The sequence below is a fragment of the Carassius gibelio genome, chromosome A19 (genome assembly GCF_023724105.1).
Source record: "Carassius gibelio isolate Cgi1373 ecotype wild population from Czech Republic chromosome A19, carGib1.2-hapl.c, whole genome shotgun sequence".
Lineage (NCBI taxonomy): Eukaryota > Metazoa > Chordata > Actinopteri > Cypriniformes > Cyprinidae > Carassius > Carassius gibelio.
This window is the reverse complement of record NC_068389.1, coordinates 18332709-18355249: the sequence shown is the minus strand read 5'-3', so window position 1 is coordinate 18355249 and position 22541 is coordinate 18332709. Positions and strand designations below refer to the sequence as shown.

General features: G+C 38.1%; 1 protein-coding gene across 6 annotated transcripts in view; it reads left to right on the top strand.

Moving 5' to 3' along the window:
• The window catches only part of LOC127935195 (zinc finger transcription factor Trps1-like), a 102791-nt gene extending 84012 nt beyond the window's left edge, over positions 1–18779 (top strand). For all 6 annotated transcript variants that reach the window (XM_052532855.1, XM_052532858.1, XM_052532856.1 and 3 more), the window contains exons 6-7: positions 10043–10165; positions 16725–18779. In XM_052532855.1, coding sequence (XP_052388815.1) covers positions 10043–10165; positions 16725–17861 — 1260 coding nt within the window. In that variant the 3' untranslated portion in view covers positions 17862–18779. The remainder of the gene's footprint in view (positions 1–10042; positions 10166–16724) is intronic.
• Positions 18780–22541: the final 3762 nt, after the last annotated feature.

Sequence of the window (22541 nt, the reverse complement as noted above, 5' to 3'; positions counted from 1 at the left end):
CTAGTGTCAGCTCATTAGGTGTATAAGACACCTGTTCACACAATCTTTATCTTCCATTCCAACCTCTCCCACAACCACGGGCAAGTTCACAGAGCTGTCAATGGATGTCAGAGACCGGTCCTAATAGCAAGGTATAAATGTTTTATCAGAATATATATGAACTAGCTGTTTTATATATATTTTTTATATTTAACATGTTAGTTTATCAGTATGTTTGAATGTATATTATTTTGATTATTGGTGCTTCCATAGGCTCTGTCTCATGCATGCTGTCCCTAGTATTTTAATCTATCTTCTCACATTCTAGTGCATATTTTTTTAAAATATGCATAAGTGTGTTTTTTTGGGGAAAAAAATATTGTGGGCTGGTTTGGCCTCCTCCTATTTCTCCATGCAGTCAGTAGGCCAGTATATCTTTGCCATATTCCAACCATTTAGCCCTGGATTTAATCCAACAAAGTGCCATTCATTACCGCAGTGCCTGAAAACTCCCATAATTATCCAAATTCAACACAATGAATTTTACTCAACTAGCTCGAACGTCTCCCACTCTTTAGCAGCTAATTTAGAGAGCTCACTTGTTCAGGGTTGCTAGGCAATTACAACCCATGAAACTGCTCGGGCGCTCTACTTGTGAAGCCGGTCCCATGAATAATACACTTTTCCAAACATTCCACAGTCTAGCTGCGCAATGAACACATCATGTTAGTTTTATCAAAGTAGTTTTACTAAGCTGCACTTTACTGATTCAAACAGACAAGGAGAACTTCTTCTCAATGTTATCAAATAACATTGTTCATTATTAAATGATGTCTGAAATATTCCTTGTGCTTTTTTGCTCCTTGTGGTGTTCATGTACTTGAACTTAATGCACATCCAAATGTGCCTGTGCTGTAGTGTCAGTCAGGAGCGTTCTGTCTTACTGTAGCTTAGTGTCGATGTATAGTGATTTGAGCTGATGGGCACTGAACTATGGAAGCTCCATGGAGGCTTCATTAGTGTTAGTTGCTGGATGATGGTCCCTTCCTGTGTACTCTGAGTGGGTGAATGATTTCTGGGCAACATGATATAGGATCTCTGTCTGAGCCCCTTGGAGTTAGTCACGCTACTGCTAATTTTAGTTTAGTGGGGCATTGGTTTCCCGCAGCTTATCATTTTTTCATCCAGTTTTTCCTGTCATTTTTGAGTTCATCATCTATCTCCTGCAGAAGTTTGTTTATGTAAAAACCCATGTAAAAGCAACTTTGTGTTAATGCCTTTAAAAAAAATTATGTTTGTTTAATATCTTGTTCAACAGCTTCTCAGTTCTGCAATATCTCTTTTATTTAAAAAAAATAAATCTTTTTAGAATTATGAATATAATTTTTGTATAACTCTTGTAAGTTTTAAAAGCTGATGATTACCAAGAGATGAAATTCAGACAAGTAAGAGAACAAATAATAGTAGAGCGTTTGAAGTAATTAAAATACAATCAGCAAAAGGTTAATTTATAAACATTTCTTAAGAAGTTGCCTAGCTGATTTCTTCTAATGTGTCCCATTATACATTGTTGTATAATATAATGATCTGAATGAAAGACCATTTTAAAAATAACTTTGAATGACAAATGCAAAAATTACATGTTGCCGTTAATTATAGTCTGATATTTTCATTCAAATTGTACGCATAAGAGAAAAAAGTCTCCAAAATCATTCCCAAAGTAACTTTTAGATTTAATATAATGTCTTTGGACTACCCTGAAGCCCTGATCCAGGAGCAGCAAGCTGCCTCAACCAGATCTGACCATGTTTATCAAGGTGTCACTATTATATCAGATCCCACGCAGTGACTGCCTACTACACAACATCTCTCTCTCGTTCTGCTTTCGAGTGGGTACATTTGCCAGACTGTTCTCTGAGGTGGAGCGTATGAGTGTTATCCTTGTGAATTTGATATTTTCTCTGAGCGCAGTAAAATATTGGGTTCTGAGTTACAGGGCAATTATTGGGATGCTCTATGTCTAACATTGAAACTGATATGAGCTGAAAAGCTCTGGTTATATTTTTGAGTATTTTCCAGTTGGCTTAATTGCCCATAAATGGAAAGCAAGAGTTTGTCTGCTTTTGCTAGGTGTGAATACCCCGGTGTGTGTGTGTGTGTGCAATCATGTGGTTTACTTCTTTTCTGCTTAAGTCATTCTCAACAGTGGCGTTCTCGTAACTTGTTGTTTATTGCAAAGCCACGAACGTACAGCAGCCCACATCTTACTTTAGCAAGCTTATGTGAACTTTACAGCAGAGAAACACTAGTTGAGTGGAAAACAGGCTGTCATTGTGAGTGTACGGTGCGGCTCACATTCAGGTGCTGAGTGTTGTGTAGTATAGACTGTCTCTCTCCCACACTATGCAGCTTCACATGTCTCTGTGGCCTGTGTTTCCCCTCCAGGGCAAGGTGAATTGAGGTTTCTATGTCCTTTCTACACAATATTACAGCACACACTATTAAAGCAAACTGTGCCAGAGTTTTGCTAGTGGCAGTTCCCACAGTCTCTATTTTACGTAGTTTGGAGAAGACAAAATCTGATTATTTGCCCCCGGCCAGAGAATATTTTGAAAATGTTTCATGGTGAAGTCTTATTTACATGATACCTCTCAACTCTTCCATCCATCTGCTGTTTTGCAACAATCATTTGGTTTGAGACCTGGTAAAGGCCAAACTAATTTGCAGCACAGGTCAATGACATGCATGAGTGTTCATGAAATAGGATAAATCTTAGAAAATATAAATATTCTTTAAAACATGTGCCAAGGTCTTACACCATGTCTACACCAGATGCAACAAAGCGACCGTTGCAAATCATTTGTAGTTTGATTCAGTACATCATAAATGGAACGTGGCATCAGTTTACTGTCGGGGATTTGTTGTGATGCATCCCGCCACATCCAGTGAAAACAGCATCACTGAATATAATGTGTTATATTGTCTTTTGTCACATTGCATCGTGCAGGTCTCGTCCGGTGTAGACACACTGTGTTAGAAATGTGTTCACGTTGGTTTCATAGGCTTTTTTAAATCTTTTCAAGAATTGTAATGACTCTGAAAACAGTGTTATCAAGTAAAAAGTAAAATGTTCTTACACATTGAATACATGACTTTACACCTCTATATTATTAAAATAATAATAATAATAATAATAATAATAATAATAATAATAAAATATATTTTTTTTATTATTTTATGCTTTATTTTATTTAAATTATTAATGTATAAATTATTTGGGGAACATTATAACTTGAACTAACATTTAAACTAAAATGTCTAATTATCAGATTTTTTTTTTAAATAGACTTATTGGCCTTGACAAACCATCATGAGGGTCTTCTCTATGATATAATTTATGTTTTTTATTTATTTATTTATTTATTTATTTTTAATTCTCACATGTTTTAGCAATCTGGTTACAGCATGTGACTCTTGACAAATTTTAATAAACAGTGAAGCAGTGCCATTTTTAATAAGACATTTCTTAATTTTAAAATTAGCACTGTTGGATCACTTTGACATTTGTGAATTTATTATCAATTATTTTACATTTAAAATTTATTTTAATAATATATATATATATATATATATATATATATATATATATATATATATGTGTATATATATATATATATATATATATATATATATATATATATATATATATATATATATATATATATATATATGTGTGTATATATATACATATATATATATATATATATATATATATATATATATATATATATATATATATATATATATATATATATGTGTATATATATACATATATGTGTGTATATATATATATATATATATATATATATATACATATATATATATACATATATATACATATATATACATATATATATATATATATATATATATCAAAATTAACATGTTCACCATAAAAAGGTGTATTCAAGTTTTTGAATGAATTAATGTATGAATGTAATTCCATTTTTTATATATATATTTTTTAAAAGAAAGAAATAGATGTGTACCAGCATTTAATTCATAGTTTTATCAGAGAACAAGTAGGTCTATATATATATATATGATGAACTTTGAGATTAAAATACTGATCTGAGACCAGTTTTTTTTTTTATTTTTATCTATGTCATCTATAGGAGATGATATTTATGTGTAGATACAAGAAAATGCTTCTAGATCATGAGGCACCCTTTCTGTGACTGCCAGTAACCCCATTGGCCTCTTTGACACACGAGCAGGTGTGCCGGTGAAGTCATGCTTGAACATTTTGCTCTTTTTCCTGCCCGTCATTGTCAGTCACTTTAACTATTGTTTCGCGTCAGATGGCCCCATGTTGTGACATCCAGGACAAGTTGACACAAACAGCATTGAAGAGGACCTTATGGAGGTGACAGATGACACATTTAGAGGCCAGCTGTGGTGTATCCGGATTTCCTCTACTGTCACCGAGACAGGATGTGTCCTCGGAACTGTTTCTCTGAAGAGGATAGCACATATCTAAGGAAGACCTAGATAAGGGATACGGGTGTAGTGATAGTGTCAAAAGGCTTAATGCCTTTGTAGCGGTAAGGGGAGGCCAGAGCATTGTTCAGCCTCTGGAATAGATTATTCCTCAATACATAAAGCTGCCTACTATTTGCACAAGAAGGAGGGAGACCTTTGATTTTGCAGTACAATAGTCTACTCTCATGACTATAACCATAAGCCCTCTGAGTGCAAACGGATATGTGTGCTTCACACTTCCAGATAGAGACCCGTCTGTCTTTGATCATGTCCTCCGATTCAATCTGATTTGGAGAGAAAGCCAAGGCTCAGATAGTCTCGTGTGTCAGTGGGGTACACCGCAGTGCGGTGTGGTGCAGGGCCAGGACAAAGGGGGTTGGATGGGAATTTGGATGGAGATAACAGAAGGGCTGTCTTTGAATGGAAAGCTGAAGCCCATCTCCTTAGAGAGTTTTGGTGGCTTGAATTGGGAACTGGTTAGCTGTGGCATGTTGACATTTTCCTCCATTTCTGTCTTTCATTTACTGTAAATGCATCAGTATGATGCCATAATTATCCTTTATGATAAATGTACAGTTGCAACTCGTATATTTAACATGGAATACTGGCACTAGTTGGCAGTGGCAGTGGTTCTCTCAACCTTTTCGATTTCAAGGCCCCCCTTTGTCTACAATACATACAAAGGCCTGACACTCCTGGTTTCTGTAAATTTCAGAATTCCAGATGTTTTAAGACCTGAATATTCTTATGTAAGTTTTTCCAGTCATTTATGCTTTACTGGAAAATAATTAACCATAAGGATTTTTTTTTTAAATCAAATTTTTACTCAATTTCTACCTGATAAAATATTTTAGAGTTTGGCATAAAAATGTATATTTGTAAAAAAAAAAAAAAAAAGTTTTTATTAATTTACATTACTTTTCCAGGTCTAGAAATCAAATATTAGTGTACCTCATATATCCAGGCTTTCCAAGACAGTTAAAACTCAAAGAAAGAACCAAGAAGAGGTGAATCAAAATAAGAAATATCTTGAGTTTTAGTTTGTTTTACATTAATGTAATGCCTTATGTTAAATAAGTTATCTTGAGGCCCCTTAAGGGCCCCGGGCCACTGGTTGAGACCCACTGCTATAAGGGATCTCATCTCATATGGACTTTATATTTTTATAAATCTTAAGTTTACAGACTTTCAAAAAATAGAACCATGAGAAATATTAATTGTAGAACAAAAAATTTGACTACTAGCTCGTGCTTTTCAATACGTATAGTTCATAAATAACCTTCTGGTTGACAACTTACTGCATTGTAAGACTTCATCCTGACATGAAGAGCTTGGAGAGCAACGTGAAGAAATGTGAATGTGATTTGGGAATATTACCCTGAACTGTGGCCTCCCAGGTTCTAGGAGAAATGAAGCTTTCACAGAGTATATTAAAGCTTATTTATCAAACTGAATTACATAATTACGACTCAGCAAGAGACTTTGGATTTGCGTAAACCCGGTATAGCATCCACCTAAGATAGGACTTGATGGTTCGATATGTCTGCAATTGTATCCAGATGTTTGCCGACGGCGCTTCGATGGTATTGCCTGAGCCATGAAAAGTTGATGCAGGATTCCAGAAATTGAAATTGTCAGTAGGGGTTCACCTAATTTCCCCGCAGCTGATTAAATAATTGTTTATTTAATGTAAGAGGCCCCGCGGATTGCCTAAGTGAATTACATGTAATTTCATTTCACCGGCTTTGTGTGTAAATCGCCCTCTTTAAACCAAAGAATCCTTTCTCTTACATCCACACGGCATGCCAAATGCACCATTAGCCGTTATTTTCACATATTACATCTGTGATGGGTGTCAGTCTCCAAGCATCCCTTGCTTCCCCTCATCATTTTAACTGCCTCCGCTTTTAGGCACGATTTTGCTGTCCACCTCACCAAAACTGACTATGGGATTGATGTTGCAGAGGCCTGGAAATCTCCCTGCTGGAAATCCAGCTATTATCTTCAACTCTAAAACAGACATTTTTCATAGATGGCGCATTGTCGAGTACCGAAAGTCGACAATGGATGTGAAAACGGTTGCAAAACCTCGAGAGCAGTTGATTATGCTAATAGGTTTAAGACAGAAAGGTGCGATGTTTCTTCCCCGCCTCTTTCACCTGAGACTAGAAGCTTTTAATGGAGAGCTTTATGGGATTGTGGGAGCATGCTCGTTAAATAAATAGATGTAATTAGGTCCTGCCTCTAATTACTCCAGATTCTTCTCACCAGGACCGAATTAGTCCTACTCCCTAAAGCGCGTAGTGTAAGGCATGCGTAATCAATCACGTACAAACAGAATGCACAGGCTACACCCACAGAAAGTGGCAGAGTGCAGCAGGGTCATTCATCACAGCCCGCAATGCAAACAAGAACAGCCATTTTGTTGTTTACTGCGAATACCTCTAACCTTGCGCTACCTGTACGCATACTTTGGTTGTAGCCCCTCGCTGTATGGAAGTAAATGATCCCAAAAAATACCTAATCCAGCCTATTATTTCACCTCATCCTGAGTGTGGATAAAAGGACAGCAAAAAAGTTTGTTTTGATTATGATTAGTGGTGTTTTAACCAGTGACAGTGCTGCGTGATAATGCATGGCACCTAGTGAAGGCCGTGACGGATACCAGATAGTGAGAGCAGCGCTGAGAGCAGATACAGTGATAAACTGGAGCAGGCCAGGAAACAGAGAGGACCTGGGATCTCTGAGGCCCCTCTAGCCCGTGGAGAAAAAAAACAATGCATCACCTCACAGCACGGCCAGACGTGGCAGGCGAGAAAAATCGCCCCACACTTTGGGAAAACAAAGACAATCAGGGCTTTCTCTCGTTCGCCTCCCCTCCTTTTCCTTTGGTGAGCAGCTGCAGATAGCAAGTCGAATGTGCATGGGATTTTTCTTTTTTTTCTCTTGCCTACTTGTCGTTTTTTTAAGTGTAATGGAGAGAGAAAGAGATAAAAACAAAAAGCAGAACCTGGCAAGGCAAGGTAAGCATTCGTTTTTACAGATGGCAGACCGGTTTAGTTGATAATTGAAAAGGAAGTCTGGGATTGTGCACCGTTCAGCAGGAGAAGGCTATTTCTGGGGTTTCCTGTGTAATTGACCTAAGACCCGCTCCTCAACACATTCACATATCAACTTGACACTCCCACTTTTATTTGATCCCGCCTCCCTGCTTAAAATGTAATGAACTGTCACTACAGCTTGCTTATTTTGCATAATTTTCCTTTAGATGATTGTTGTGGACTAACTTAGGATTGTTTTTAAAATATATTTACACACACTCTATGGATAGGATAAAAAAAAGTCTTCTAATTTTTTTTATTGCTTCATTTATTTTCTCCATTGATGAAAATAGAGTCTTCAGGATTGTTTAATTTAAGAGTCTTATTAATTCTAACACTGAAACAGTCATTGTTAGTAGTGGACACCAGAGTCAGATGCAGACTCGATCAGCCTTTCATTCTGATTTAGTGTTGGCTCTGAGAGACAGAGCTTTTGATTTATATTGTTTTAAATCCAAAGCTTTTGACTCACTGTATACATAACCATATAAGCTTTCTGGATGGCTGAACAGGAGGCCCAGAGCAAATGAATGATTTGACCAACAAGATAAATTATCAGTTGTGCTCACACTGTGTGTAGGTTGTATGTATATTAACTCTCTGTGGCTGTTGTACAATGACTGCAGGCCAGGCGGAGGGAACACATGTGAGTGATTTGGCTCTGGAACCCAGAAGGCCAGGGAGCGAACTCCACAAAGCTGATGACGGACACTTTGTTTTGCTTGTAACGCTAGAACAGGATAGGAAAGAATAAATCAATCAATCATGTCTAAACTGTCAGGACTAGCATGTGGCCCTCTAAAAACCCCACTGAGATCAGAAAATATATACATTTTCGCTTAAAGGTTGTAAGAAAGCACCAATTCTGACGTAAATGAGCCATAATTCGATTTTGAGATAATCTTCCAGCACGGTATTTGTGATGTATTTATTATATGCCAGATATCTTACAGTCTAAAAGGGACAGTCCAATACTTTTAAGTCATACAGGTTTGGAATTAAAAATGTAATTTGAAGTAACAATTGAATATTTAAAACCATCAACATACCATAATAATGACACAGTACTTTTTTTGTAAGGGATAAGACTTTGATTTGGATAAGTTTAATGCTTAATGTTAGGAGAGAGTCATTGTTGCTGCAAGGCATTACAAACGTGTGTTTATGGACCTACAATGAGTGTGCCTACCTTTTTATGTGCACCATAAGAGATCCCTCCCCCTCAGTCTGAAATGCTGCGTGCATCAGAATGATGCTCTGTGGTTGCAAAGGGCAGTTGTCGGTGTGACTTTGCATTTGTTGATAGCTCGTGGAAAACATTGCTCCATCTCATTAAGTTATTGCCATCATTTTTATTCTTTATGGCTGTGCGGGCTACCGTCCCTCATTCTCTTTTCACATTCATTTCCTATGTATGTGTGATTAATGGGAGATGTCGAAGTGTAGAGTGAGCAAGCATCAGAGAAGGTGAGATCATAATTAGTTTAGCTGATGCAGGGCCCCTCCAATGGCGCATCTGGATGGGAAAATTACCCTATAGGAAGCTGGCGGCGCCCCAAAACTTTATACTGATATGTTGTGAAACACCCGATGAATCAAGTGCCCTTTTCCCTGCCAAAAAAGCTCTAGCGACTCGAAGCCAATATTATGTCTGCAGAAAGCTTTCCATTCTAAATGTATTAGAGCACAATTAGGAGCATTGTAGTTTTCTGGCAGGAGAAATGTGCTCCCTGCTCAAGCCGTCTGAAGTTAGGCTAAATAAATCGTACACATTCTATAAGGCTAAATGAGTTTTGCAGGGACCATAATCGAGATAATTCCTTTGATTTGCCCCGGTTGACTCTCGGGATTCACTCTCGGGTATTTCTGTCCCGTCCCGGGAGATGATTCATGTGGCTATATCTCTCTTCCTTTTTTCCCTACTTGGGTTTATTTTTTCCCTTCTCTCACAGTAGAGTACAATATTTCAAGCTACTAGATATTTTGAGTTCCAGCCATATATTTAAAGGTTCCTGTCATGCATGTGTTGGAGAAGAGACATTTATTGAAAGATCAAAATATTTATTGTCAGGCCGGTGCGGGCCAACCAGTTTGAAGTGGGTGGTGTTGTTGCTGTCACAGCGGTATCTTACAAAGCCTATTAATCACGGGAAGGTTAATTAGTGTATCAGCTTGGTTCTATTAATTGTGCCTCATCCTGGCTTTCTGATTGGACACACTGTGTCCCTCTCCATCAGAGCTGCCATATCCAACAACACCCTGCTGAGTCTTGGGACCTTTTTCTCCTTTTTCCTCTGCCTCTCTTGATTTGTCATTTACATTCACCTCCCATCTCCATGCTGAGCATGAATCTCCATCCCTCTTTTTTTTTCAGCCTGCTTTTATTTTGACTCATTTTGGCTCTCTTTTTATGATTTCAGAGACGGCGGGGCTCGGGGGTCTTCTGCGCCAACTGTCTAACCACCAAGACCTCGCTGTGGAGGAAGAATGCCAACGGTGGCTACGTGTGCAACGCGTGTGGCCTCTATCAGAAGCTGCACTCGGTAAGGGGGGAAACTAAGAAAACATCAGTGCAAGAAACGGCGAGAACGCCTTGCCGGCCCACCCACAAATCACAGAAACAGAGTTCAAAATGAACAGAGAGGTGACAGCGTAGCAGCCCTAGTTTGATCGCTTTATTGTGCTGTCAGGCGAGGACCCTGGGGGAAGAGCCCTTTTGGCCTTCCTCAGCCCTGCAGCCAGCTAATGGCCCTATGGAAGTAATTTTGCACCAGCTGGGAGCCCCACTTCCCACAGTCCTAACAAACACCTGACCTTAAAACCCGAGACACAATGCCTACTGGCACAACCTTAAAACCCAGTCGAGTGGAGTCTTTCTTTAACATTTATTCAGCTTCATGTTGTTCCAAACATAAATTTCTTCTTATTATAAATCTTTATTTAACCAGGTAAGTCACTTAAGAATTTGTATTTAGATCAACAGCCTGGCGTGAAAAAAGAAGATGTTTAGTAGTATGGCTGCTTTTTTCCATATGATAAAGTTACAGATGTTTAGTACCCATTCACTTCCGTTGTAAGAAAAAAGCAAATTAGCAAAAATATCTCTTTTTGTGTTCCAAAGCCTTTAAGTCTATGAAAGTCAAAGTTTGGAAGGGTGAAACAATTATGACAGAATTATTCTTCTTCTTTTTTTTTATTTTTAAACTTTTCCTTTCAAGATTTCCTTGAAAAAATGTCCTTTATGCAAGAGTATAACATTCTGTTGCACTGTTGTATTTAAATATACAAAGATGTTTAGACATCATATAAAAGCTGAATAAATAAGCTTTCCATTGATGTATGGTTTATTAGGATCAGACAATATTTGGCCGAGATACAACTATTGAAAATCTGGCATCTGAGGGTGCAAAAATAAATAAATAAATACTGAGATAATCGCCTTTGAAGTTGTTGAAATTAATTTTAATAAAAAAATCAATAATTTTGACCCATACAATGTTTTTTTTGGCTTTTGCTAAATATATACCCCAGCCACTTTAGACTGCTTTTGTGGTCCATGGTCACATATATGAATGCATAAAGCTGACTATTATATCAATTATTTGGGTAAGTCTGTGTGGACTGTGCACAAAGAAAAGAAACTGATTTCTGTACTCGGTCACTAAATTACTTGATTTGATTAGCTTTTTCGCCTCCGTTCTTTGCTCTCCCAATTAAATTTCCATCTGAATTAGCTATTTTTTCCACATTTGCAGCTGTACCTAAAGCTTAGTGTTCAGCCTCGAAAGTGTTCTGGTGTTCTTCTATTTCCTTTGAAATTGTGTCTGGATAAACATGATGGGTAAACAGACTCGACAACATGTTGAGTAATTAAGCCGGAGAAACAGAAAAAGCATTGTGCTCGGGCCTGTTGCTGGACTTAACGTTGCTTTTGCATTTTAATCTTTGGCGCTCCATGAGAATTGGGTCAAGTCTGTGAGTGTTACGGTTTCTTCCTGACTTGATATGCAATGTTGGAAGCACTCTTTTGCCTCGGTGGCCTCGGGGTATCGGGACCAGTGCTTGGGTGGCACAGCCTCGGGAACAGGGGGCTGACTGAATCAGTGTGGTCGGCTGGGGTAAGGCGTTTAGGCACCACAGTGCCTGGACCACAAGAGGCTCTTTCAGGGGCCATGCCACCTGGTGGCTTGAGTCATGCTAACTTGACCCAGCACAGGCCCTCACATCTGGCTGTCTGTCTGCACCGCCTCATCAGAGAGCCTGCAATCAATGGGCGCTTCACAGCCGTGCCTGTGAAATACTGTACGCTCTATTTACTGACCCACATTAAACACTGTCTGGAGTAAATAAGTTTCCTCATGCTGTAAGTTTTTCTAACTTTGACATTTATGTTGGAGTTTCATCATTCATTGATGCAGCAGCTGTACTGATGCTTGGATCTGTCTTTGCTCTGGGCTCCTGGGACAGAAAAGGTGGGGTGGCTATGACTTTTAGGGAAATGGGAACAATTCTTGACAGTTTTACAACTGAGATCACACTGCTATTAAAAGCAGAGGGAAGATGAATTAGATGAGAGTGGAACACAGTGACTTCAATTATTATTCAGCTCTAATCAGACTCACAGGCGATAACTGGTTGCACACGAAAAAAAATGGGACATATTACAGTTTAAAATTTTGTTCTGTTTTAATACATATTATAAAATGTAATTTATTCCTGTGATGGCAAAGCTGAATTTTCAGCAGTAATTACTCCAGTCTTCATTTGATCAATATAATGTATCCTAGCTGAATAAAAGTATTTGTTTCTTTCAACAAATATCTCAAATGGTAGTGTACAATAATAAAAAGAATAACAATGATACAAATAAAAAGTTCTACAATTTAATAAGTAATTGTATTGCATAACATGTTTACATGTATTGCAACTTTTCTACTGCAAACTGTATCTTGTATTTAGCTTGACTGAGGCATGTTGCGTGACTGGAAAAAAAAGTGTGCAGGAGTCTTTCCAGTGCACAGGCTATACAGAAGTGACATGTAAACCACAGAAAGGTGTGTTCGTATGTGCTTTATTAACACAGGAAATAATGAATCATGCATTTCAAATTTGATTGTTGATAGCTGACAGAAAATAAGTCACACTTTTCGTCTTGACAACGGCAGAGTTTAAAGTGGCACTATCATTTCAGAACGTTTAATGACGGTTCTGATATTTTTCATGTCATCTGTTATGAGCTTAAACCTATTATTGAGAACTGCTGCCTTTACTCTTCTTGAGCTTATTTATTTACATTTGTGACTAAATCAACCATAAAACCAGTCTTAAGTATAAATTTGAATATCTGGAATCTGAGGGTGCAAAAAAATCTAAATACTGAGAAAATCGCCTTTGAAGTTGTCCAAATGAATTCTTAGCAATGCATATTAATAATCAAAAATTAAGTTTTGATATATTTATGGTAGGAAATTTACAAAATATCCCCATGGAAAATTATCTTTACTTAATATCCTAATGATTTTTGGCATAAAAGAAAAATCTATAATGTTGACCCATGCAATGTGTTTTGGCTATTGCTAAAAATATACCCCAGCGACCTAAGACAATTATTATTATTTATTTTTTTTTGGTCCAGAGTCATATTTGTGCAATGGCTTCATACAGTGCTGGTGAAAATGTGTATTTCCCTCAGATTGTATACAAAACTAGCAATAGCATAGATCTGTCTTTTATTAGTTCTAGCTCAGTGCTCACCTTTGATGATATTTGATGATTACAGCTGTGTGGTGTGATGAGCTAAAGCCTGTGCTTTCTAGCGGAGGACTAAATGATCATTTAGGCTTTCTTTCAGGGCTTTTTTTTTTTTCTTCTCTGTATACTTTTACTCTAAAGTAGCTTCTGCAATGGACCATCAGGTTGTGTACATGTCACACTCCACTAGAAGCTAATAAACAAGTTGTGGAGACGTCTCTCCGAAGCCCTCGGGATCCTTCGAAATGCTGTCGATTGGCTACAGGATTTGTTTGCCTGATGTTTCTGTTTTTGTTTTCTGCTATAAGATGCTGAGTCATTTTCGGCAGTTTGATTTCTGAAGCGGAGTAAAGGCGGTGGGGCTGTTTAGTAGAAGATATCTCATAGTCTTTTAGGTTCCTCGGTTTTATAAATAATCGAGTGACTGTTTCACTGATGGCACGCTAACGCAAGTCAGCGGAGACTGTGTCCTTCACGTCAGTCTGGCAGTCAGTTTCCAGTAGTATTTTTATATTTTTGAATAAAAACTTTTATATGCTGTACAGAAATCATTTCATAATAGCACCTCATAAAACCACACTGTAGAGAGCCCTAAATGGAGGTCTGGGCTCCTCGTGCCAGAACACATTGCAATAATAAATGTCTCTCAGATTTTATCTTCTAATAATAGGACCGGACATGCGCAGTAGCCATGCGCCAATGCCCGACATAAAACGTGCAGCTGCCTCCGTTTTTTCTGATTCACCATCATGGAACTTTTTATGTGGGATGCAGAAAGAATATGTCATTCGTTCTCCAAAAAGTTCTTGCAGCTTCTGAACTCTGACCACTCATTGGAACAAGAGAAGCCCAAAAGGTAGAAAGAAATATCTGGAATAGCAACCAGATTCGGCACAGGGTTGTTCACAGACAGCACAGTCGAGACAGGCCTTCGAGGCTCCTTTGAGCATTTAATACATTTCATTGTTTAAAAATAAATCTTGCTTGGTTTCACACTTACACATACCTGTAAGTCTTTAGCTGAGGTACTTAAACTGTCAAAACTAGATGAGATTAAATAAATCGGGTATATTACACTATCATATGTTATTACAAAAGAGACTTCTAGAGCTATTTTTCTTTTTGTGCTGGACGCATTTATCATAGAATTTTATTGATTTATTTGAATTTGTGTGTGTGTGTGGGGGGGGGGGGGTGGTATTGTCATGCACATTTAGTGCCAAACATCTTTTATTTGTATTTTTTCCTGTCCCTTTTTTGTCATATACATTCCAGTTTAATACATATTTATTATATTTTTCAATCTTTCTTTTCTTTTTTCCTTTTTTGAAGTCTGCCAGAATTAGTGATTAGTGATTAGTGCCAGAATTAGTGATTAGTCACTAATCACTAATCACTAATTCTGGCAGACTTCAAAAAAGGAAAAAAGAAAAGAAAAGAAAGATTGAAAAATATAATAAATATGTATTAAACTGGAATGTATATGACAAAAAAGGGACAGGAACTCTGGTTTTCTTCATACTATAAAATCCATGTATATTTTATTTTTAAATGAACAGGGATAACCAAACGTATCCCCCCTCTAGTCAGTTATTCATTTTGTAGTAGTAAAGTACTGTAGATATAATCAAAGGCTTTGAGACTTCATTGTCTCTTTTCTATGATATTTGAAACATAAAAGTCAAGAACTCATAGCCAACTGATTAATCAAGTGATGTTCATTTTTAAAATAATAATAATAATCATTAGAAAATTACACTGAAGAGATACAAAAAAAAAAAAATAGATTGGGAAAGGAAAGAATGCCCTCTGTCTGTAGTGTGTAGTGAGGGCCTGACATGGTCCAGCAGTAGAGGGCACTCTTTCTGTTTGTCTGGCTTTCATTCCGGTCCTTTCTTCAGAAAGACAACAGGCCTGACATGTTCCAAAGAGTGATCTCTTGCATTTCAACACCATACATCACAGAACATTAACTAAACTGAAGCAACACAGTAAGATTTGTTTTAGATTTAACTCCAGTTCCCAGTGGGTAAACATTATTGAAATTATGCAACTCCTGTTTCTTGGTCGAGGCGGCTGTGTTTGAACTACAATTTTGCATAAATTATTTTTACCAGCTTTTAAGGGAAAAATGGGTACCAGAGAAATTATAGTTTCTTTTTTGTCATACTGGAATAATCAGGCTTCCCAAGCCTCCCCATCTTTGAGAGAGCTTGCTTTCCTTAGCCTAGAAACATGACAGTGGATCTGAATGCTACAAAATCAAGTGGCTACCATACATGATTGATTCCTGCGATGTGCCTCTACCTCAAAGTCAACAACTAGTCAAAAGGTGGTAAAGGGGAGTGACATAGTTCTTCTGCCAGTTATCTCTGGGTGAGTCGTGGGTGATCTCTTCATCAAGCAAGGACTTGGAAGAATGTGTCTGACAGTGCAGAAGAAGAGTTGCGTCACCTTACTGAAGTTTTCCCCCTCAGGAATCTGAGCTCAGAAAAATAGATTACAGACAAGTGCTCCATTATTTCCTCCGTGTTTCAGGTCTGCCACTGAAGGAAATATGCATATCTCACATCTTTCCAACCACAGTAGTTTCCATTTTAGCATAGACGTAAAGGATGAGAAATGAGAAGGAACATACTTTTACGTTGGGCTTTTTCTTGTGAAGTAGCAAAATTGATTTGGAGGAAGTTGATTTCTCGCTTACAGGCTGAAAGTCACTTGTATAATTTACTCATTTATATTTGTGAACTCACTGTACTGCCTTGATTTTTGAGCTTGGTATACATGAAAATAAAGCAGTAATTAATAGCCATTTGATGGCAGATTATTATGCTAACCAGCCTAATTACAGGAGTGCGTCCTCTTGAGTCCCAGAAGGGATGAATCACTCCACTGAAATCACAATATTAGATCAGAGAGGCAGTAAATAGATCAGGTCCAGTCTCACACGTTTAGGGAAGCGTGTGAATATTTGTTTGTCTGGATCACACTCATGGAGATTGTAACGAACCGTACCCAAATCTGGTATTAAAAATATGTTACATTTTTAACACAGAAACTCTGGTTTGCAGCTTTGTGTTGTTGTTGTTTTTTTATTATTTACTTATTTATTTATTTTAGTTTAAAAACTTGTCTACATTTTTTTTTATTACAAAACTTTATTGCAGTTTAAGCTAAATAGAAAAATTTGAGAGGGAAAACAACACTCAAAACTCTAAAGCATTATCATCATAGTAGTTGAATAAACTGAATTGAATGTGTTTATTTTAATAAATTTATAGTTAAGAAAAATATGCATCATGTCATTGACCCCTGTTTCAAAATGTAATAATTTGCATGTCTCTTTTTCAGACCCCTAGACCGCTGAACATTATCAAGCAAAACAACGGCGAGCAGATCATCCGTCGACGGACACGCAAGCGTCTGAATCCTGACCCTGTCCAGTCTGAGCAGGTGGGGTCCAAGCAGCAGCGTGTCAACAGCGAGGAGCGTCTCAACGGCAGCCCCTTAGAGAGGAGGACTGAGGAAGCAGGATCTGATGGGTCCTTATCACGTGCCGAGGCCCAAGCCCAGTTGGGTAAATACGAGGCATATGGTCCCTCAGGACCCAAAAGTCACCCTAGCCCCCGCTCCACCCACGCGTTCCTCGTCAACCAGACGCTGGAGATCCACAAGCGTATGCCACCCCTGCATATGCACAAGAGCCCTACAGACGGTGGGGCCGAGGGCAACGGGCTCAGCGCAGGACCCCAGGGCAGCGACGCCAAAGGTGGCTCAGAACGAGGCAGCCCTATTGAGAAGTACATGCGTCCATCGAAGCAGGCCAGCTACTCTCCTCCTGGAAGCCCTATCGAGAAGTACCAGTATCCGTTCTTAAGCCTGCCCTTCCTCCACAACGACCTCCAAAATGAATCGGACTGGTTGCGCTTCTGGACTAAGATGCCTGTGCCGGGCAACCCGGGCCACTACCTGAGCCCTGTGGCTGGCCTTCCCAATCCGTGCCAAAGCTTTGTGCCTTACCCTTCCTTCGGCTTACCGCCTCATTTCCCCCCACCAACCCCTTCTGAACCCGAAAGCGACACGCCTCTCGATCTAGCCATGAAACATTCCAAACCCAGTCCTACGCCCAATGGGACCCTCGTCACCAAGGAGAAACAGGCATCACCTGCTTCTGAAAGAGAGCGGGAGACAGAACGCTCAGATGAACCTGAAGAGGAATGCTCTTCTTTTTCTCCACAAGTCCCAAAACCAGAGATGGTTGATCAGGCCACACAAGATGAAATCTCAAGCAAATGCGCCCACTGTGGCATTGTCTTCCTGGACGAGGTCCTGTACGCCCTGCACATGAGTTGCCATGGTGACGGCGGGCCCTTCCAGTGCAGTATCTGCCTGCACGCTTGTGCCGATAAGTATGATTTCACAACCCACATCCAGCGAGGCCTCCACCGGGCCGCCCCCGAGGCCAACGCCAACCCCTCTAACCAATGAGCTTTACAAACCTGCAATCTGAGCACAACTAGAGCAGCGAGGAAAGCGAGGGATTGTTCAAATGAATGCTTTGAACTTTTTGCTTGAAATGTGCCAAGACGGATCACGGTGCCTAAGCAGCCAATGCATGAAACGTCAGTCAGCATAGCATTTCTGGGGGAGCTCACACACAAACACACTCACACACTTTTAAACTTTTAAACAAAGACATCGGTACATGTAGCTACTCAATCTAGATAGATTTTCATTAGTCCAGGTAAGCAAGGTACATCTTCTCCAGTTTATCGCTTCGTTTCTCATCGTTGTGTGTATTCATAGATTTATGGAAAGTTCTCTTACCTGGTCCTGGTCAAAATGAGGATGTGTTTCTGCATGTGTGGCTTAGTGTTGAAAAGAGTGGCAGTCGTCTGTCACTATGGCAACAGCATAAATGACTGCCGTCCTCAAACATCCAGCATCCTCAGGGAATGTGTTTGGCTGAATAGACAACATTAGTTTATAATCTGGCAGGCTCGAGTTGACATTATACTAAATGTCTTATAGTTTTCTGTTTGTTGGTTTCATAATTTTTTTTTTTGTTGTTGTTGTTGAAGTTATAGGGTTAGGTAACTCAAGTCTCAGAATTCCATCAAAACTTTCAAGCTGCTGCCTTAGTTGCTGGGATGCAATTCTCTACTCTAGAAATTTGGGAAGGAATTAAAAAGATATATTTTTTTCTAGGTTGTTAATAGTAAAACCATATTATCAGTGCCTGATATATTGTACAGAGTATTTTCTACATGAGATGTTGATATGCAACATTGAACTTGCATCTGAATAAGGGCCTTGAGTTTGGCTCTGACAAACGTTTACATTTGCAAATGTAGCAAACGACGTAATGAAGCACCACCTGAATTTTTTTTTTTTTTTTTTTTTTTTTTTATGAAAACAGTAAGAAAGTTTAATTTCCTTTCCTCCAAAGGTGGAATATTCAACAAGAGTACTATGTTTTGTTTTGTTTTTTTTGGCCACAAAAGGGCACTATTCATTCCAAGCATTTTCTGTTGCCTCTCCTTAGCATGTATGTATTTATGCTTTTTAGTTGATGAAGAAGCTTGTATTGGACTAAAGTCTTCCTGTATTTTTCTCCTGCTCTTCTGATACCAGACATTCAAGGAAAACTGAAGATTCTGTGCTACATTTGGTAATTTTATGGGAGCTGGTGCTCTATAATATACAAAATAATAACTTGATGTCAGTCTAAATTCATTCCACCTTTAATTATAATTAATTAAGAGCAGTTGAAAACAACTTCGCCTTTTTTATTTTTTAAATTACAATTTTATTGTGTACTGTTGATGAAACGTAATAACTGCAGGTGTTTCTGGTGCCTTTCGATGGCAGTTGTCTCAAAGAGGCATAACTTTGTTATTTATATTGTTGTTTCACCCAGCTGTACTTTGGTTTTTATGCTCCTTTTGCAATTGTTATCATGAGGAGCTGACAACTGTTTACCTGAGCGACTGAAAACATATTTTTAAGTAATAATGAGCTCAGAAATGACCCAGACCTACTTAATCAAGTCAAGCGCTTGATTTATTTTAAAGCTGTTCATTCATCTTCAGTTTTACATTTTATTTAAATAGAAGGGGGGGGGGGGATTAACCTCCCAGATTCTGTTTTTATTTGCAACTAGATGTCTTTGTTTTGTTTGTACGCTCCCATGTGTACTTCTCCACGCTTGCTCCTTTTTATGGTCAGGTTCAATGAGTTGTGTCTAGTCTGACTTCATACAGACATTATTTATATGAACTGGGGAAAAGTGGGAGAGATTGAGGCTCAAAATGTCTGATTTGTGCTTTATCTCTCTCTCTCTCGGAAACTAGCCTTACAAAGCTGCTTAACTGCAAATGCCTCTTAGAAATTACTGAAATCATTATAGACTGTCGCTTTTCAACAAACCATTTATACAGTTGGGTATTAAATAACAAGATTCTTTATTTTAATATTTTGTCTACTTTTTTTTTTTTTTTTGTAATTTGAAAATGTTAATGCTTGCACTTCAGTTACTCTATTGCAAAAGAAGAAAGATGAGATGTGTTATTAGCATGCTAAGTACAGGTACTGCATTATAATAAATGAACGAGATCTTGCCTATGTTTGAAGGTCTTGGCAATATTGAAACACAATGAGTATTTGATGGAGCCTGGAAGCTTGTTTGGTCAAGGCAAAGGGCATAAATATGTAAATGTTTTAACCATTATTCTTAGAATGTTATTGTTTTTACACTTGCTGCATTTAAAGTGCATAGATGATGATTTTAGGATTTTCTTTTTTGTTTCAGCTGCCACCTTAACTTGGTTTTATTTTTAAATTTTTGTGTGGTAGGTTTTTACATGCAAAAAGTTTCAGTAAAGATGGCAAAGATGTCTGTTACATCTAAACTTGAATAATAATGATGATGATGATGATAATAATTATGATAAAATAAAACATTTTAGCATTTTTTCTGTGTACCTGGTCATTAGAATGTTTTTTTTTTTTTTTCTTGGTAATTTAACTGAATTTAAGAAAAGTTTATTTTAATATGTTTGAAAATTTTATTTATTCCTGTGATGGCAAAGCTGAAATTTCTGCAGCCATTACATGATAACATATACGTGAGATATGTTTTAATCTACTAACTGTGTTTAGTGGCCAGCAGTCCAGCTCTACCCAGGTCTGTTGAATATACTGTTCAATCTGGAGAGCTAGATCTATCCTTCCTGTGTTTGATTAACTTGAGTCGCAGGATTGTAGTAGCACTGTGTGGAACTGCCATTGATTGCTGTCCAATGGTTTTGTCTCTTCTCCTACAAGACTGTTGGTTAAGGGCAAACTACATAAAGTCATAAATGTCAGGGCAGGGATTGTACTGATTGTACTGTAGGCGGTAAGATGCCAGTTAAAGTACTGAAGAAAACCAATATATGCAGCTGCATAACTTATTTGGCATATTTGTCTTGTTATAGGGTGTATTCACACCAGGAAAGTACGCTAGTTCACTCACTTTGGTCCGGACCAAGTACAATATTTTTTGATTTATTTATTTTTGGTCTGGTTCGCTTTCACACTGCCCTTTTTGCAAGTGAACCAGAAACCGTAAACAAAACCACACATGTGCTAAGGTGGTCCATTCATTGAACGGAAATTCTCAAGCAGGGAAAAGCAGGAAGTTTGAAAACAGGCTAATCATGGAGATTTTTCGTAGGGCAATTGTTATCATTTTACTGATTTTCTGTTATCAGCTATAAACGCAATATGAAGACACTTATTAACATTTAAATGAGACAATGTCATCTACAGTAAGTAGACATTCAAAAGGCCCTTTTTACCGCCGCAGGTACCGCCACCGCGGCGTTTGTAAAGTGCATTCGCAACTTTTGACCGCTGAGTGGCACTTGAACGCTTTAAGCGTTTCAAAGCACAATTTGTAACAAGGATTTTGCAATAACAAAGAAGTGAAAATCTAAAGGTGGCAAATTGATTTTAGTTTTTTTTTGTTTTATTTTTTTCTTCAGTAAATAGTTATGAATTTCGGCCTTAATTCTTCACAATTGCTTAAACTTTTCTTCATGGACAGATACAGCGTTTTACCTTAAGCTGCCGATCGAAAACGCCATCTGACATGAACAGTGGCTTTTGATTTAGCTTTTTCAGTGCAATTTGATTTGATTTCAAAACACTCCTGTGAGATACAAGTGAGGATTAATGCTATTCACAACTGCTATAACCCTTTCTCTAAAAGTTCACTTACAGTGACAACTGCAAATAGAATCTTCATAGCCTCAATTTTTCCTTGCTCTTTCTTATTTTTCTCCCACTAACTCTTTACTCACCTTCAAAGGTAAAGGCCAACCAAACCTTCAGGAAAGGTCCCTGACCTCTGTGTGCTTGGCCGGTGGATGTTGAAGAGAGGACAGAGTGAGTCTTTGAAAGCAACCCTCACAGGACTCTTCTGGACATGTAGCAGGTCAGCTCTGCTCACTGTGGGATACTGGCTGAGAAACTGTCACTCGGAGGTGCTTCATAGTCTTGCAGTTTATGGCAGAAAGGCTTTGATGCTAGAGAGGTTGTCTGGCTTCTGAACTCTTGGAGTTACATACTTTATTCTGTAAAGCTCTGCTGAAGAAGCCTGCAGGACATTTAGAATGTGACACATGAATTTCCAATTTGAGAAAACTGCAAATTTACAGATAATATAACATATAATTTTGAGTGAAAAAATTAAGAGAAAATCCAAAAAAAAGTCAAAGGTACTAGACAGTGTACATATTTTCATTTCTGAGCGAATTAACTACTCATCCCATAAACCACCGCGCCTCACTGAATTCGACTGAAGCCACAACCGCGAACGAGCCTTTTGAGCGACTTCCAAATCTGACGACGGCCGCGCAAACTTTTTCCTCCAGTTCATTTTATTTTATATAGTGAATGTGCAGTAATAGCAGTTCTTTCAGTATTAATTGTGTAAATAAATAGTGTTTTATACAGGTATTGTGTATTGGTTTTTATATTTATCATCGTGTATTTTATATATTGTGTGCGTGTGTGAAAGCAGTTTGCTATGACGTAAGCAACATGGTGCAGTGCTTTGTACCTGACTGCAACCACCGCTCAGTCGTCAACAGATGTCATTGCAATTACACAAATGTTCAGTAA